The 15,723-nt window shown below is 56.9% G+C and overlaps 1 protein-coding gene across 1 annotated transcript; it reads left to right on the forward strand.

Annotated features, from left to right (window-relative positions):
• The first annotated feature begins 11,123 nt into the window (after positions 1 to 11,123).
• Positions 11,124 to 14,042, forward strand: FOXF1 (forkhead box F1). The gene is made up of 2 exons (XM_074158068.1): positions 11,124 to 12,186; positions 13,882 to 14,042. The coding sequence occupies exons 1-2, from the start codon at positions 11,124 to 11,126 to the stop codon at positions 14,040 to 14,042; spliced, it is 1,224 nt and encodes a 407-aa protein (XP_074014169.1).
• The last annotated feature ends 1,681 nt before the right edge of the window (positions 14,043 to 15,723 follow it).

Below are 15,723 nucleotides of genomic sequence, written 5' to 3' on the forward strand. Positions count from 1 at the left end.
CTCTGCGGTCAGCCCTAAGCCCTGCCCTGGGAATCTCCCCTTTCTGCAGGGAGACGGCTTGATCCCCTACAGATATTTTAAGGGAGAAAAAGCTGTTTTCAGGGTGCTTCTCTGCCCCCAAAAACCCAGGGGGAAATCCCCCCTGCAGCTCTAGCGCAGCACAGCCGTTGCACGGGGAAAACTTTGGGTAGGGTTTTCTCGTTTTCCCTTTTTTCCCTTGTTTTCTTGAATCCCTTCCCTGCTACAGTTTCACTCGCCCCAAATTTTGTTCGCATCCCCTTCCAACGGCAACTTGTTTACGCGCCGATTTTCTTTCCGCTTTAGTCAATTGAGGAATCACAACAGTAGTAAAACATCTGAACGTACAAATCCTCCAGGTCTGCCTGGCTCTGGCGGAGAGGCTCCTCCGCCGAGAGCTTTTGCCCACAAAAGGAAAGTGTTGAAAAGGAGCGAGATGCCAAACGCTGTGCTCACTTTTGCTCACAAAGCTCCTGGGGGGGGGGGGGGGGGGGGGGACACGACACCCGCTCGCTGGGACCCAAAGTTAATCCCTCCATGCTGGGAAATTATCGAGTGGGGAAAACAAGCCTGTAAAAAATCTGATTTTTTTAACTATCAACAGTTTTTAACTATCAACAGTTCAAGCGTGCGAATGCAACCCGGGATAGAAACAGTTGGGGGGACAGGGATAATTTTGGTTTTTTGTTAAGAAAATCAGGACACTGGCCCCAAAGCCAGGCTCTGAAATCAAAGTAACAGGATGACAATTGCTGCTCACCCCCAAAAAAACCCCTCCACCCTTCTGTATTTTTATTTTTATTTTTATTTTTATGCAAATTCATTAATTGATTCCTGCTTACTTAGTATTTAAAAGGACTGGAATTATATATTTTTTTTTTTTAATTTTTTGTTACAATTCTAAATGGGTAAATTACCGGGATTTTTGGAGCGAATTTCAGGTTCTGCCTAACTCCACCCGGCAAGAACAAACCCCTGAGCACGACCCGTCCCCAGCGCGCCTGCGGTTCCCCCCGCGCAGCCGAGGTTTTTGGGGCACAAGTTCCCGTTTGCCATCGGGAACCCCTCTGCGGGGTCGGGGGGGACTCGGGGAGGGCGAGCTGAACCCCGCCTTCCCCTGTCCTCCTCCAGGAGCCCGGGGCTCGTTTTCGTTGGTTTTTATGGCTAATTCTTGGAGGTGCTTTTCCCTGCAACCTCCCTCCATCCCTGCCCGCTACGCCGGGAAACGCAGCCCCTAAATGGGAGAGAAGTGGTAGCGGGGGGGTCCCCAACGATCCCAAACGTCTTTCTGCTAAAAATAATCTTTTTAATTTTTTTTTTTTTTAAATAAATAATCATTTTTGCTGCCCAAAACTGATTAGGTTTAAAGTACACAGCTTAGACCAATCCGGCAGCAACATCCCGGGCATTCAGTGGTCTGTTTGTAATCTCAGCCTTTTTCATTAACATAAACACTACTTCAACAAAAATATACACGGCCACCTACTAAGCCAGTGAAGTAAATGAGGAGACGGTCGCGCCGCTTTCGGCGCGGGTATTAAGCCGGGTTTAAGGGGCAGGAGCTGCGTGGAAAACCCACGGGGAAATCGGTGTTAAACCTGTCTTCTCCTTCGTGTCCCTGCCCCCGGGAGAGAGAGGGGGGGGCGAGCTATAGGCAGAGCCGTTCACGCACCGCCAATTCCCCTCACCGGGAAATGAGAAAACACCGACCCGAATCCCCCCCGACACGAACCTAAACCCGGGCTGTGGGTTTTTAGTTCCCCCCGTTTCGCGGCGGCCGGGGCGCGGTAACGGCAGCAGGGAGGGGGGGCGGCCGGCCGGGGGGCAGGTACCCGCCGCCCCGACGGGACGGGGCGGGCTGCTCTGCCCGCAGGAGTCTTTCCCTCCCGGCTCACTCCTGTTTTCCAGAAAAAACTATATTGAATGTGTCTTAGTATTGGTTTTGCGGGAAATTAATTTCCCTTTTCCTACTTGCTTTCTTGACTGCTTTGTTTGTTTTCGTGCTTTCTCATTCTCCCCTTTTCTGCCTTTCTCTCTTATATTTCTTTTTTCTTTCTCTTCTCTTTTTCTCTTTTTCTTTTTCTCTTTTTTATTTTTTTGTCTTTCTTTCTTCCTTCCTTCCTTTCTTTCTCTCTTTCTCTCTTTCTCTCTTTCTTTCTCTTTTTTCTCTCTTTTTATGTCTTTTTCTTTCTTTCCTTCTTTCCAGATGTTCATCTTTCTCTCTATTTTTCTCTTTATTTTTTCTTTTTCTCTTTATTTTTTCTCTTTCTCTCTATTTTTCTCTTTCTCTTTATTTCTTTCTTATTTTTTTGTTTCCTTTTTTTATCTCCTTTTTTTTTTTGTCTCTCAGTTTCCCTGTTTCTCCGTTTCTTTCTTTCACCCTTTCTGTCTTTCTCACTCTTCGTTTTTTTTCATTTCCCTGTCTTAATTTCTCTTTTCTCTCTCTCTTCTCTTTGTTTCTCTTTTTGATATTCTCTTTCTAGTTCTTGTTCTTTATATTTTTTCTTTCCCTCAATTTTTTTTCTTTCATTCTGTCTTACTGTATGTAGTTCTGTGTGTCGTTCTGTCTGTTCTCTCTTTCTTCTTCCTCACTCTCTTGTTCTCTCTCCTTCTCCCCCCTCCAAATCAGTCCCTCCCTATACCCGTTTATCTATTTTAGTATTTGGAGGCAAATCCTCTTTCCCTCTTCTGGGGCTGCGGGGCAAACCAGGCGCAGGGCTCCGCTCCAGCTCTGCTCTTCCCGATGTAAAGAAAATCACCTTTCCTGATATGCCAGCGCAAATTTCACAACTCCTCTGTATTTGTTTTAATCACAGCAGTTTAACCTTAATCGAGAAGCTTCGAATAACCCCCGTGGGTCGGACCCAGTCGTCCCCCCCCTCAACGCCGGGGCTGTGCAGGCAGGTTTCGATGCCCTTTAAGGGCTCAGCTCCGTGCCCCGCCGACACCGCCCGTGGCTCGCCCTCGTCCCACGCGTGGGGTGGGCGGGCACGGGCGACTCCGGGACACCGTCAGCTACCCGACCCTGTCCCTGTCCCTGTCCCCGTCCCCGCAGGGGCTCCGCGGCTGCGGCTTCAACCCCCGCTTCGGTGGGGGAAACACCGCTGCGGGGGGGGGAGAAAAGCCCTTGAGCCCGCGGTGCTTTGGGCGAAGGATTGAAATCCTATCGTTTCCAAAGGAGAAACGAATAATCCTGTACGAAAAAAAAATGATTACGCTGCGATCTAAGCCCTGGGGCAGCATCTTTCCTCGCAGGTAGCCCGCAAAATCTGCTGCAGAAAGGGATTTGCTTCCAGTGCCTTGGCGGCCAGGCAGAAATTCCCTCAGTCACCGATTTTAAAAGGGTTAAATGCAAAAAGATTTTGTATATTTTAAGAACTGGAATTTAAGGGAGATTAAAAGCGCAGAGCTGAGGGTGCTGTGCAAAACGCGCTGGGACGTTGTATAATTCAGCGAGTGATTCTGGAAACAAGAAAAGCAAAACCATTTCTGGGTTCGTTATTCGAATTTTTAGTGAATTCTGAGCCAATTTTGGTGGCTTTTTCTTTACAGATTTCTCCCCCTTTCCTCCCGGCTTTCACACACGCACATCCTCCTTCCCCAAAAAAAAAAGAAAAACAGATGCTCAGCGGGAAGGTGGATGTACCCGTCCCCATTATCAGCCTGATTCTCACCAAAAAAAAAAAAAAAAAAAACCAAACCAAAACCCAAACCATAACTGCTTTGCTGCAGAAACTTCAGGGCATAATAATCAGAGCTGCGGGAAGCCTTCCCACTTTGGGTCGGGCATTTCATGTATCCACTGAGCATCTTTCCCGGGAATGCCAAGCGAGCATGTTGTTCTCTGAAGAACATTTTTTAACAACACCCCCACCACCACCCAAATCACTTATAATATTTAGCTAGGGACCGGTCGTGAAAAGGGGATCATTTTCCGAGGAGCTCTTCTGTTTTTCCTAAGGAGGTGGGAAAGACGATTAACCAATTTTTAGCATCTTTTAACTCTCTGCGCCGGTAACCGCAAAGCAAAGAGGGTACCAAATCTGCAGCATCCCGTGGAGTGGCTCCAGAGCCCGCTGGTGCGCTGCAGAGCTGCCAGGGTCCACCAATTAAGCGATACATCGTTAGTTGGGAATTTACTCATTAGAAAGAATAAGAATAATAATGATGGAAAACAAGGGGGGTTTTTTTGCCGAGAGAGCTTCGAAGGAAAGCCCTGCCGACGTCTCTGCGAAGAGGGGAGCCGGGAGAGGGGAACTGCGTTGTTTCCAGAGGGTGTTTTTTACGCCGTTTGCGAACACCAGTCCAGAAACTCGCGCTTTGTGTTGGGAAGGGACAGGAGGGGAAGGAAATTTGGATGAGGGATTTATTATAGAAACAAGGTTTACAACCCCAGGAGGCTGCCCTGGGACGCGGGTGGTAGCTTGGGGGGGGGGGGAGGGCTGGCTTCGGACCGGGTAGGGGGTCCCCCCCGGGTCGGGCGGGCAAAACCCGCTGCAGCCCCTCCGACCCGGGCCGCGGGCCTTTGCCGTGGCCGGTGCAGCCCCCCTCCCGCCTGCCGTGTGCTGCCCCTTTGCCTGGGGGCTGCAAGGCCGCCCTGCAGCCCAGCCCCTCTCCCTGCAGCAAAGGACACGGAGACACGGGCGAAAGGGATGGGGTTTTTTTGCCCCCCAACAGGGATGCTCTGGGACTCCCTCAGGTAAAAGCCGCTTTGGCAAGAGAGGCCGACCTGGCCGGTGCAGGGGTAGCGTGGGAGCTCCGTGGGCAGAGACCAGAGGGGACAAAGCCCCTCTGCTGCACCAGGGACCTTCTCGCACGTCGAGACCCCCAGGGGCTTTCCTCCCCCGGCCAGGTACCTCCCGGCAGGTCGCTGTCACGGCCCGGAGATGGTGCCAGCCTTTCCGCGCTCTCCCAGGGGGATCCCTGCCCTCAGCATCCTTCGCTGGCACCAACTGCTCTTGCCGCGTCCCTCCCCACGGGGTATCGCCGCGTCCTGCGTGGATGGCTCTGCCGCCGCAGCCCCCTCTCCCCGCTCGGCGGGTGACAAGGTAGAAGAAGCGGTGGCTGCTGGGGACCCCGTTGCAGGGATGATGCTCCTGCCGGGTGATGCTCCTACCTCGGTGGTCCTGGGACGCACCGTGCTGCACAAGGTCCCTTCTACCTCTGAGGAGCCCACCCGGACCCGCAGCCCCGGGGACCGACCCGGGGCTCTGCACGGTCGAGGGGACAGTACGGGTCCCCCCCCCGGGGTTTTCCCCTTAGGGAGTCCGGTGCCCGCACCCCCAGCCCAGGGGACCGGGGTTCCCCACCGCACCGGGCGGCCACGTCCAGGCATTGCTGTCCCCCGGGAATGAGCACGGAGGGGCAGCACAAGGAGGCCGCATCCTTCCCAAAACCCGTCGGGTTTATTTTCCACGTGTCCCTCTATATTTAAGTGTAGACGAAGCCACCAGCTCGGTTATACCAAGCCCGACAATACACCATCCCCGTGTTTTTTAGTACCCGTGGAAGAAAATAACGCTTTCCTCCTTAATTTGGGAGATTCCGTTTTAACTTCTCTCACCTCTCCGTGCAGACGGATTTTGTGTGATACCACAAAACGGGGGGGCAGTGAACTTCGCCTGCCCGAAGCTAAAAGTGCTCCCCTTTGATAGCACCGGCACACCGGGGCCATTTCGAGGGCGTTTTGGTTTAAAGTTGGGAAGAAAACAACGAAAATAATTCAATAAGCCTGGAAACAAGGCTGAGCCCCGGGGAAGCCCCTCGCCCTTCCCGTTTGGCGGGGACTCCCCGGCCCGGCTCGGCCCGGCCGGGCTTTTCGCTCCGGGACACGTCGGGGGATGGACGGAGGCGATTCCCGACCCCAAAAAGTTCAGCGGATCGAAATATTTCCCTGGCACCGCCGTCCCCATTTTACCGCTAACCCGCCGCAGTTTGGGGCTAGAAAAGCTGGAAACGGCTCCCCATTTTGTCTGAGTCCCACACTGCTCTGCCAAGGAGCTGAGAGAGGGGGGCATCCCTTCCCGAGGATCTTGTTTGGTTTGGGGCATCCCCAGAACCGGGCCCCGTCACTAGAGGAGTCCCCCCCCCAGGGAAGAAAACTTGTTCGAGAAAGCATGGATGGCTCAGTAATGCCAGCCTGGATTTACATCTGGATTTACACCTGTATTTAGAGGGGCGAGCTTGTTTGCCGCGGGATGGCCCGGAGCATCACCCGCCGGGTCCCAGCTCTGCCCCGGCTCAGCCCCGCTGTTTCTCTCGGTACCCAGGTCCTCGGGTCTGTATCCCAGCCAGCCAAAAAAGCATCCCTCCGGGAAAAGTATTCTAGCTATCCGTCCCCGGGCAGGGATATAAATACCCGGAGATATTTTGAAGATCTCTGTGGGAAGCGATTGTGTCTTAAGTGGTAGCGCTCGGAGCTTATTATCGCTGGAACCGATTTGCGTTGCAGGGTGACTGCCAGAAAACTCCTAAAAAATCCTGCGCTGAAGAAGGCTGTAAATTCCTGTCCTGCAATATTTCATCGAAGGACGTCATGGAAAATGTGGGCTTTTTTTTGGGGGGGGGGGGGGATAGGCTCGGGACGGGCAGAGTTGGGGAAAAGGGAGACAAAGCGGGAGGGGAGCGTAAGATTTTCTTTTCTTTTCTTTTTTTTCTTTTTTTTTTTTTTTTTCCTTTCTGACCAAAGCCTGAACTTCTGCCTGAGGCACGGCGGCTGACAGCCAGCCCGCACCTCCCCGCAGCCGCGTAAGGCACTTCTGCAGCTCTGCTTCTCACCCGCTCCCAATTTCGGCTTGGTTTTTTTTCCCAAAATCTCCACCCGGTCCCGTTCGGCCCTGGAGGCCGGGCTCTACCCGCACCGAGCCCCGGGGATGCGTGGGGCCGGGGCTGGGCACTGGGTCCTACCGGGAAAGCTCCCCCACCCCCGCCGGGCACACGCACACGCGTGGGGAAAAGCGTTGCCGTGTGATGGACCCGCAAAAATGGTTGGGGGTGCGTGTGCCCCCCCCCCCCAAAATACTACCTCTACCTCGGCTCGTTCGCACACACATCCCCCAGCGCCCCTCTCCCTCTGCCCAACCTTGAGCCCCTCGCTTGAACGCACCCTCTCGGCCTTAAATAAACATTTAGGGATCAATTTGCCGCGGATTTGGGGCCAGCGGCCACGGGGATGGGCGCGACGATAAAAAAAAAAAAAAAAAGGAAAAAAAAAAAACAGCCGAAGGAAAAGGGCTGGTGCTGGGGAAAAGCGGGGGGGGGTGTCCTGCGGGTGGTGTTAATGCAAAGCAGGGGCAGCGGGGAGGGGGACACGAGGCGGTCACTCCCCTCGCCCTGGGTGGTCCGGGCTCGCAGGAACACCCCGGCCCCTCTCGGAGCAGCACCCAGCCCGCCTATAACAATACCACCTATATACATTTCCATACTCGGGTTACACCCGGCCTGGTTGCAAAGTTGACTTCACTTAAGCAATTAGCTAGTAAAAATACCTTCGGCGCAGGAAAAGGAAGAAAGCTCAGATTTGTCTATTTTTACACAAAATACTGCCGAGTTGCGGGGAGGCGGGGGGTGCGGGAAGGAGAGCGGTTTTGGGAAGGAGCTGGTTGGGAAGCGCAGCGGGGCCGGGGGTGGTCGCGCGGAATATGCGGGGCCGGCAAAACGGGCTGCAAACGGTGCCGGGATTAGCAAGGCTAATTGCTCTAGATGATCTTCTTTTTTTTTTTTTTCTTCTTCTTTTTTTTTTTTTTTTTAACCTTCCCCTGCATCTCTCCCCCGCCGGGGGCTGGGGGTGGACCTGATTAAACTACCCAAACCACCAGCAAACAACAGCAAAAGCGAGTCCCGTTTGTCTGCGGGGGCCAACCCTCATCTTCAACCCAGAAGCTTTCCCGTCCTCTCCCCTCCAAAAAGCCATCCTAGGCCCGTTTTGAATCTGAAAGTGCTTCTGGGACCTGCGCGGAGGATTTATAAGCAATAAAGTGTCACCACCAACCTCTCTCCCGGCGTCTTTCCCTTCCCTCTGTCCCTCCAAGGCCGGCACCATCCATCCAGCCCCGCACACCATCACCCCCCCCGGACATCAGACACCACACGGCCCTGCTTTTCCTCCCCAAAACTCTCCTTTCCCCAATTCACGGGCTGGGTTTAAAACACTCCAACGTTTCTGCTACTCCCATGGCGAGGCCTGTAAAACCCGAGGAGATATATTTCTGTTTTAACGTTCGCTGGCTATAATAAATACATCGGAAAACAAATATTCACGCTCTGAAAAGACACTGCGAGAGTGAGAAAGGACACGCGTGCGGGGATTGATATTCTTTAAAGGGGGATGGTTTGATTTTTTTAGTTGTTTGTTTTGTTGTTTTTTTGTTTTGGTTTTTTTTTTTTTTCTCGGAGATGTTTTATTTCCTCGTGGAAACGCTGCCGGTGGCGACGGTTTTGAACGTGGGTTTTACACGAGCTCTTTGTGTGGTGTTTCGAGCTCCATCCCCGGGTGGTTTTGGGGCAGGTCGGGGAGATTCAGTCGCAGAGCGGTGTAAAGGAAGGAAAACCACCCTTTTCGTGGCCCGCGGGGGAGCATTCGATGCGGAGCAAAGCTCGGGCTCAGCGATGCGCTCCCCCGGAAAACATATACAGAAATACAGCCAGAAGCGGAGGGTTTATTCTGCGCCAGCCACCCCAGGGCTGTAAGAACCGGGGGAAGGTGATCGCTTCCCGAAAAAGCCATTTTGGGGGTGGGTTTTTCCCCCGTCCCTGAGCAACTGCTGTGCTCGGCGCTCCGCTCCGCGCCGGCGGCCGCGGACGGGAGGGAGCAGCGGCAGCCGCCTCCACGGGCAGCCGGAGCAGCCCGTTCTCCTCCTCCTCCTCCTCAGGGGAAAAGCTCCAGAAATAACTGCTCCCCCTCCGCCTCCCACCCTCTCCCCGGGTACCTGCCCCAGGCCTGGGGTTTGCCCAAGGCTCTCCCCGCCCGTCCCCGTCCCCAAAGCTCCCCCTTTGCCCCGGGAACAGGAGGGCCGGTGCTTTCTGCGGGAGGATTTATTTTGCGGAGAGGGGGCAGAAGATGGGAAAGGGAAGAAGGTGGTGGTGGGGGGAAAGCCCCTGATGTGAAATCCCTCTTGGTTGTATCACAGATGTGACAGGCGCCCCAGAGACTGCTCACAACTGCCCGCGAATAACACGGAGAGAGTTTGGGAACCCGATCGGTATCTATCTTTCTTTCAAAAGGTATTAAATTATCATTCAAAACTTTAAAAGAGAATCTGGAGGACAGGGGCTTGATCCCCCCCGCCCGCCCCTGGAGAGGATGCAGCGAGACGGACCCACAGCACTGCGCCGCGGCCTGCAACGGCGGGGGGCAAGGGGGGAGGAAGTTTTTTTTTCTTCTTCTTTTTTTTTTTTTTTTTTCCCCTTCCTTTCTCTCTTCTTCTCCCCAATCTTAAAAGTGAGCAGGCTGCAGTAGCCAGCACATCTTGCTCCACTCCCAGCCAGCAGCCATGAAAGCCCAGGCTCCTGCAGCCGTGCCACCCATCCTCCCACCCCGCCCCGGAGCGCAGATTTCCACGCGCGGTACCGCAAGAAGGTGACAAAGTTTTCAAGCGACTTACCTTGAGTGACAGCTCTCCTGATGGGCCGATGCTCAAAAGGGGTTTGTGAGGTTGATTATTTTTTTTTTTTCAGGGGAAAGGGGATCTCTGCCCCCCTGCATTCCTATTCTCCTTCTCCCCCACCCCTTGCCCGTGGCATCCGCCGGAGCTGAGCATCAGCCTCCTGGCATTCAACTGCAAGCATTCAGCACAGATTGATACACCACCCCCGCAAAAGAAACCAACCCACCCTCATCCCTAGAGCAGCCTCGGAGCAGGCGAGGGGTCCGAAGCCCGTTCCCATCCCCGGACCGGCGGCGGAGGCAGAAAAGGGCATTTCGAGAGGCAGCAAGAGTTTTCGCCGATTTCTTTTTATTAAAGCACCCCCGAGCCCGTGTTTACATTGCGCAGTATAAACATCCTGCCCGGGCCCGCCGAGCTTAAAAGAGCGCACGAAGAGGGGGTTTAAAGTGGGTGAAGCTCCGCGCTGCGCGGAGGCCGCGGTCGGGCAGAGCCTTCCGCTCCCTTCCGCCTCCCACGGAACCTCCGCGCTGCCCGCAGGCCCCTTCCACGGCCCGCGTGGGGCCCTTCCCACCCTCCCCGGTGGTTTTCAGCAGAAGTGGGGGGGGGAAGGTGGACAGGGAGGGAAACCACGCAGCGCCGCGGTCACGCGTGGCACACACACCCCCCCACACACACACACATACATAGGGCAGGGATGAGCGTCGCAGCCCCCGTGTCGGGCAGGGCGGCGTGGAAAGGGCTCTTTAAAAGCTGCCCACCATCTGGGAGCGGGGAACGGAGGGGGGCCGGGACAGGACGGCGGAGGGGGCCGCCCGGGAGGGCGTGGGGGAGCGGGGCCGGGGCGGGGATCTCCTCTCCGCTCTTAACGTCTGTCAAGGAGCGGCAGACGCCGCCGCAAAGAGATAAAGCAAAAGGCGAGCGGCGGGGCCGGGGCCAGACTCCACAGCCACCGCCATGGGAAGCAGCTCCCCTCAGCACCGGCAGCGCCAACCCAGCTAGAGCCGGGGCGGGGAGACGGCGGGGGGGGGACGACGACGGAGGCGGCGGTCCCGGTAGCCCGGCCCGCCGAGGGGCAGCGGGGCAGGCGAAGGCGGCGGCGGCCGCCGGCTTCTCTCTCTCTCGCAGCAGCCGAGCCTAGATCGCTTCCACCCGCCCCCCCCATCCCGCCTCCCTGCGGCCACCCCCTCCGACCCTCCGCCTCTCGCTCGCCTTCTGCAGCCAGGCTCGGATTTAGGGATAAAGTGGGAGGAGGAGGGAAAGGAGCGGGGAGAGGGGGGGGGTGGGGGGGTCGTCGCTTCCATTTGTTTATCAACGGAGGGGTGAAGTCTCCCGGTGCAAAGAAACCCCGCCGGGGGGCCGGGAGGAGACCCGGGGTGGGTGGGGGGGGGGGGGTGGGGGTGTGAGTGGCGGCGAGCCCCCAGCAGCGTGGCCTTTTGGGGGGGCGCCTAGGGGAGGGTGGCGGAGGAGGGCCGGGGCTGGCCGCCGCGGACCTGGCCGTAGATGACTGCAGAAGCGCAGCAGGCTCTGTCCTCTCAGCCCCCTCCTCCTCCGGTGCAGAGCAGCTACGGCCCCATGTCCTCCGTGGCCGAGAAGCAGCCGCAGAGCTCGGCCATGGACGCCGCCTCCGCGGCTCCCGGCGGGGCGACCGGCAGCGCTGCGGGCAGCGGCGGCGGGGCCCCGGGCAGCGGCGGTCCCAAGGCGAAGAAGACCAACGCGGGGATCCGGCGGCCGGAGAAACCGCCTTATTCCTACATCGCCCTCATCGTCATGGCCATCCAGAGCTCGCCCTCCAAACGCCTGACCCTCAGCGAGATCTACCAGTTCTTGCAGAGCCGCTTCCCTTTCTTCCGAGGCTCCTACCAGGGCTGGAAAAACTCGGTGCGCCACAACCTCTCCCTCAACGAGTGCTTCATCAAGCTGCCCAAGGGGCTGGGACGCCCGGGCAAGGGCCACTACTGGACCATCGACCCGGCCAGCGAGTTCATGTTCGAGGAGGGCTCGTTTCGCCGCCGACCCCGCGGCTTCAGGAGGAAATGCCAAGCGCTGAAGCCCATGTACAGCATGATGAACGGGCTGAGCTTCAACCACCTCCCTGAGAGCTACGGCTTCCAGGGCTCGGCCGGCGGGCTCTCCTGCCCCCCCAACAGCCTCTCCCTCGAAGGGGGCTTGGGGATGATGAACGGGCATTTGTCCAGCAACGTGGAGGGGATGGGCCTGGCGGGACACTCCGTGCCCCACCTGCCCGCCAACGGTGGGCACTCCTACATGGGCAGCTGTACCGGCTCCTCGGCGGGGGACTACCCGCACCACGAGAGCTCCGTGCCCGCCTCCCCGCTGCTCGCCGGCGGCGGCGTGATGGAGCCCCACTCGGTTTACTCCAGCTCGGCCTCGGCGTGGGCTCCCTCCGCCTCGGCGGCCTTGAACACCGGCGCGTCCTACATCAAGCAGCAGCCCCTCTCGCCCTGCAACCCCACGGCCAACCCGCTCTCCTCCAGCCTTTCCACGCACTCCCTCGACCAGTCCTACCTGCACCAGAACAGCCACAACACCGCCGACCTGCAAGGTAAGGCGCGGACACGCGTGGGAGAGACCCGAGACGGGGTCGGCCGGGGGCTGCCGGTGGGGCGGGTGGGCTAGGAGGCTACGCGTGGATCCCGGCCCCGCTTCGTGGACGGTTTTAATGCACCTCCCCGGGTAAGAAGAGGTCGCCGTCCTTCCCCGCTCCTCGCCTCCCTTCCCAGCGGCAAACGGGCAGCCGTCGGGGCTCGTCCCGACGGGGGAACCCGCTCCCCGCCGCTGCGGGGCTGGGAATCGCCGGGCCGGGGGTCCGCTCCCACGGACGGCTGCTCTGCCGCCGGGGCCGCCCCGGGCCTAGGGCCGGTGGGCTCAGAGAGGCGGGGAACTGCGGGAAGACGAGGCCGGAGATGAGCCCGAGGGGTCTTCCACCTCCATCGAGACCTGGAGGACTCCGGATGGAGAAAAAGGAGAGGGGGTGATTTCCCCACCGGGGTGTCCGCCATCCGCCCGTCCCTGTCCCCCGCCATCAGCTCCTCTCGGGGTTGTGTTTTCCAGGCCCAGCGCCTTCCTCCACCTTCCGCTCCTCTTCCCATGCAGAAGTCGGGGGCCCCGGACCCCACACCCCGGGATGGAGCTGCCGGGGAAGGATTTGCCCTGGCTCCTGGAGGCGAGGGGGGAAATGGTGTTTTGGCCGGGAAGAGGCCTCGGGAGGGAGGAGGCCGGCGCTGGGCTTCGTCCTGCGGCCCAAATTCACCCCGGAGCGGGGGGACACCGGGGAGCCCTGGGATTCGTGGCCGGGTGAAGGAGCGGGTTTGGGGGGGGTCCCTGCAAATCACCCCGGGCCTTTGGGAACTTTAGGGAATTGCCTGGCAGAAAAGGGTGCGAAACGGAGCGTTAGCGGGTCAAAAAGACCAAGCGAAGCGGGGAAAAAGGATGAGCGAGGCCGGGCCGCAGCGGCCGAGCCCGGGCACAGCACCGAACCGGGCCGGGCCGGGGCCAGCGCTCGCCACCGGGCACTCGCCTGGTTCCCGGGTCGGTCCCGGCTCCGGGTGAGCGCACCCAGATCCGCTGGAAAAAGCAGCAAAAATCCGTCCCGAGGAACCACCGGGCCCGCCCGCGGCCTTAACCGAAATGCTCCGGATTAAGACCCAAATTAAGGGCGCCGGAGCGGCGGGGAGCGGGGTCCCCGGGCGGGCGACCCTCCCCAGCGCACCCAAAATTTTCGGGGCGTTTTTCTGTCCCGAGGTGGCGGCAAGAACGGCGGAAACAGCCCCGATCTTGGCGGCGTTTCGCCCTCCGCCTCCCTCCGCCCGGTCTCTGCCGCCGGCCCCGCCGGCCCTGCGTGCTCCCCGGCTCCGCGCCCCGCGGACATTCCGCGCGGGCGGAGGCGAGAGGAAAACTCATTCGGGAACTTCAAGGGGGCAAAATGAGGGGAAAAAAAAAAAAGCTAAACCCAACCCAAAGCAAATCCCGTCTCCTGGAAGCGTCCCGGAGCCGCGGTGTTTTCCTCCACCGCACCTGTCCGCGCCCGCGGACGGAGCCCCGGGAGCGCCCGTCTATTTGTGCACATGCAAAAATATACCCAATTTCACGCTGAGACGTGGGGGCTACGGAGGGTTTGGGTTTTGTTTATTCTTTTTTTACCCCAGACGGCAGCCTTCTCCCCCCTGCGCTCAACCTCCTCTACTAAATATAATTCCGATGGCTGACAATCTTTTCCGACCCCCCCCCCGTCCCACAGGCATCCCGCGGTATCACTCCCAGTCTCCGAGCATGTGCGACAGAAAGGAATTCGTCTTCTCTTTCAACGCCATGGCCTCCTCCTCCATGCATTCAGCGGGCAGCGGCTCCTATTACCACCAACAAGTGACATACCAGGACATCAAGCCGTGCGTTATGTGATACGGGGCGGAAAAAACACCTCCTGGGGCCGGCAAGGCCTGACCCGGGCACTGAGCACACACACACATACCCCCCCCCCCCCCCAGCAAAAGGACCCTCTCGGTGGAAAGGGGAGGGGGGGGTCTTTGCAGACTTCTTCAGGAGGTATAGACGGGAGCGGCCGGAGACCGGGGCGTGCGGCCCCGGGGCTGAGCCCGCCCCGCAGCTGAGCATCGGCCGGACCCGGTTTCCACCGCGGGTTTTTAATCACCGACGGTCTCTGCCTTCTTCTGCTTCTTCGATTGGGGATGGGTTGAGAGGAAAGCAAAAGCAGCCCCCTCGAAACCCCCGACTGCAAGTTTGGGTTAAGGGTTTGAAAAATGAGGTTTTGATGCTTCTTTTTTTTTTTTTAAAAAAAAAAATAATAATAATAAAAAAAAATTACTAATTCGGTTTTGTAATTGCCGCGTTGAGTGATGCCACCATCCCGGCTGGGAGGCGCAGAGCCGGAGCGGGATGGGGGGGCTTGAAAGAACCCCGACCCCAGCGCCGGCGCATCCCGCGGCCTCTCCGCGCTGCACCGCGGGGAGGAGCGGGCTGGCCGCCGGGGTCGCCCCGCCTCAACCCCCTCCGTCCCGTCTCACTTCGAGCCCCTTCTTCCGAGATATATTTTTTTCTTTTTTTTTTTTTTTTTTTTGCTGTCATACACCAAAAATCTCTCAGAGGGATTTTTCTTTTTTTTTTTTTTAGCTATTAATATTTTTAATTTTTTTTTGCCTGCATGAAGACTGCAGGATCAGACCCTATGCAGAGAGAATAAGGCACTTTGAAAAGAGACAGCCATGCTCATTCTGTTATTTATTCTACATTTCTTTTGTTGTTGTTGCTAATAATCGAGACACGAATAGTCTCAGTTGATCAGTATTAAATCGGTGAATTTCTGTTGGCAATATTTGCCATATAGATTTTTTTTTTTAGTTAACCTTTGTAAATTTTAAACCGATCATGATCTCTGTGTAAAGACAATCCTCCATATGTTTTTATAGAAATATATATATAATGAAGGATTATTCCCCTCCCTCCCGCCTCTATTTTTTTTTTCGCCCTGACTTTGTACAGTTCGGTGACACATATTTTAATTCTTTCTGCACTGTATAAAATTGTAATTATGTGGGTTTTTTTTTTCGCCCTGCCCTTTTGTGTACGTTTTGTTCCTAAAGAAAAAAAAAAATCGAACCGAAATAAAACATGTATGTTATTTGTACATGGGCTTCACGATTGTATGAGCAGCAAATAAACGAGCATGCGGTGTAACACGCGTAATTATATCTCAGGAGTCTGTGGCCTCCGCCGGGCTCCGCGGAGCGCTCCGCAATGCGCGGAGTGCCCGGCCCGGCCGCTGCAAACCTTCGTGCGTTTGATGAAACGATTCCCCATCTCGGTGGAGGCTCGACAGGGACTTTTTGGGGTTTGGTTGCGGCTTTCGAGGGGTGTCCCGGGTCTGTGTCCCCCTCCCTTTCGCTACGCAGAAATATTTAAAATGAGGATAATGAAAGGAGGAGGGAGGAAAAGTGGAGCCGATTTTTATCTTTTTATTCGTATTATTATTTTATTGCCCCTCTCTCCCCCCCCCCCCCCTCCAAGGAGAAAGCAAAAAGCGGTGTTTGACAGCTCTTTGCCTCTTGCTTGGAGACAATGCGAG

Source organism: Numenius arquata, chromosome 13, assembly GCF_964106895.1.
Source record: "Numenius arquata chromosome 13, bNumArq3.hap1.1, whole genome shotgun sequence".
Taxonomy (NCBI): domain Eukaryota; kingdom Metazoa; phylum Chordata; class Aves; order Charadriiformes; family Scolopacidae; genus Numenius; species Numenius arquata.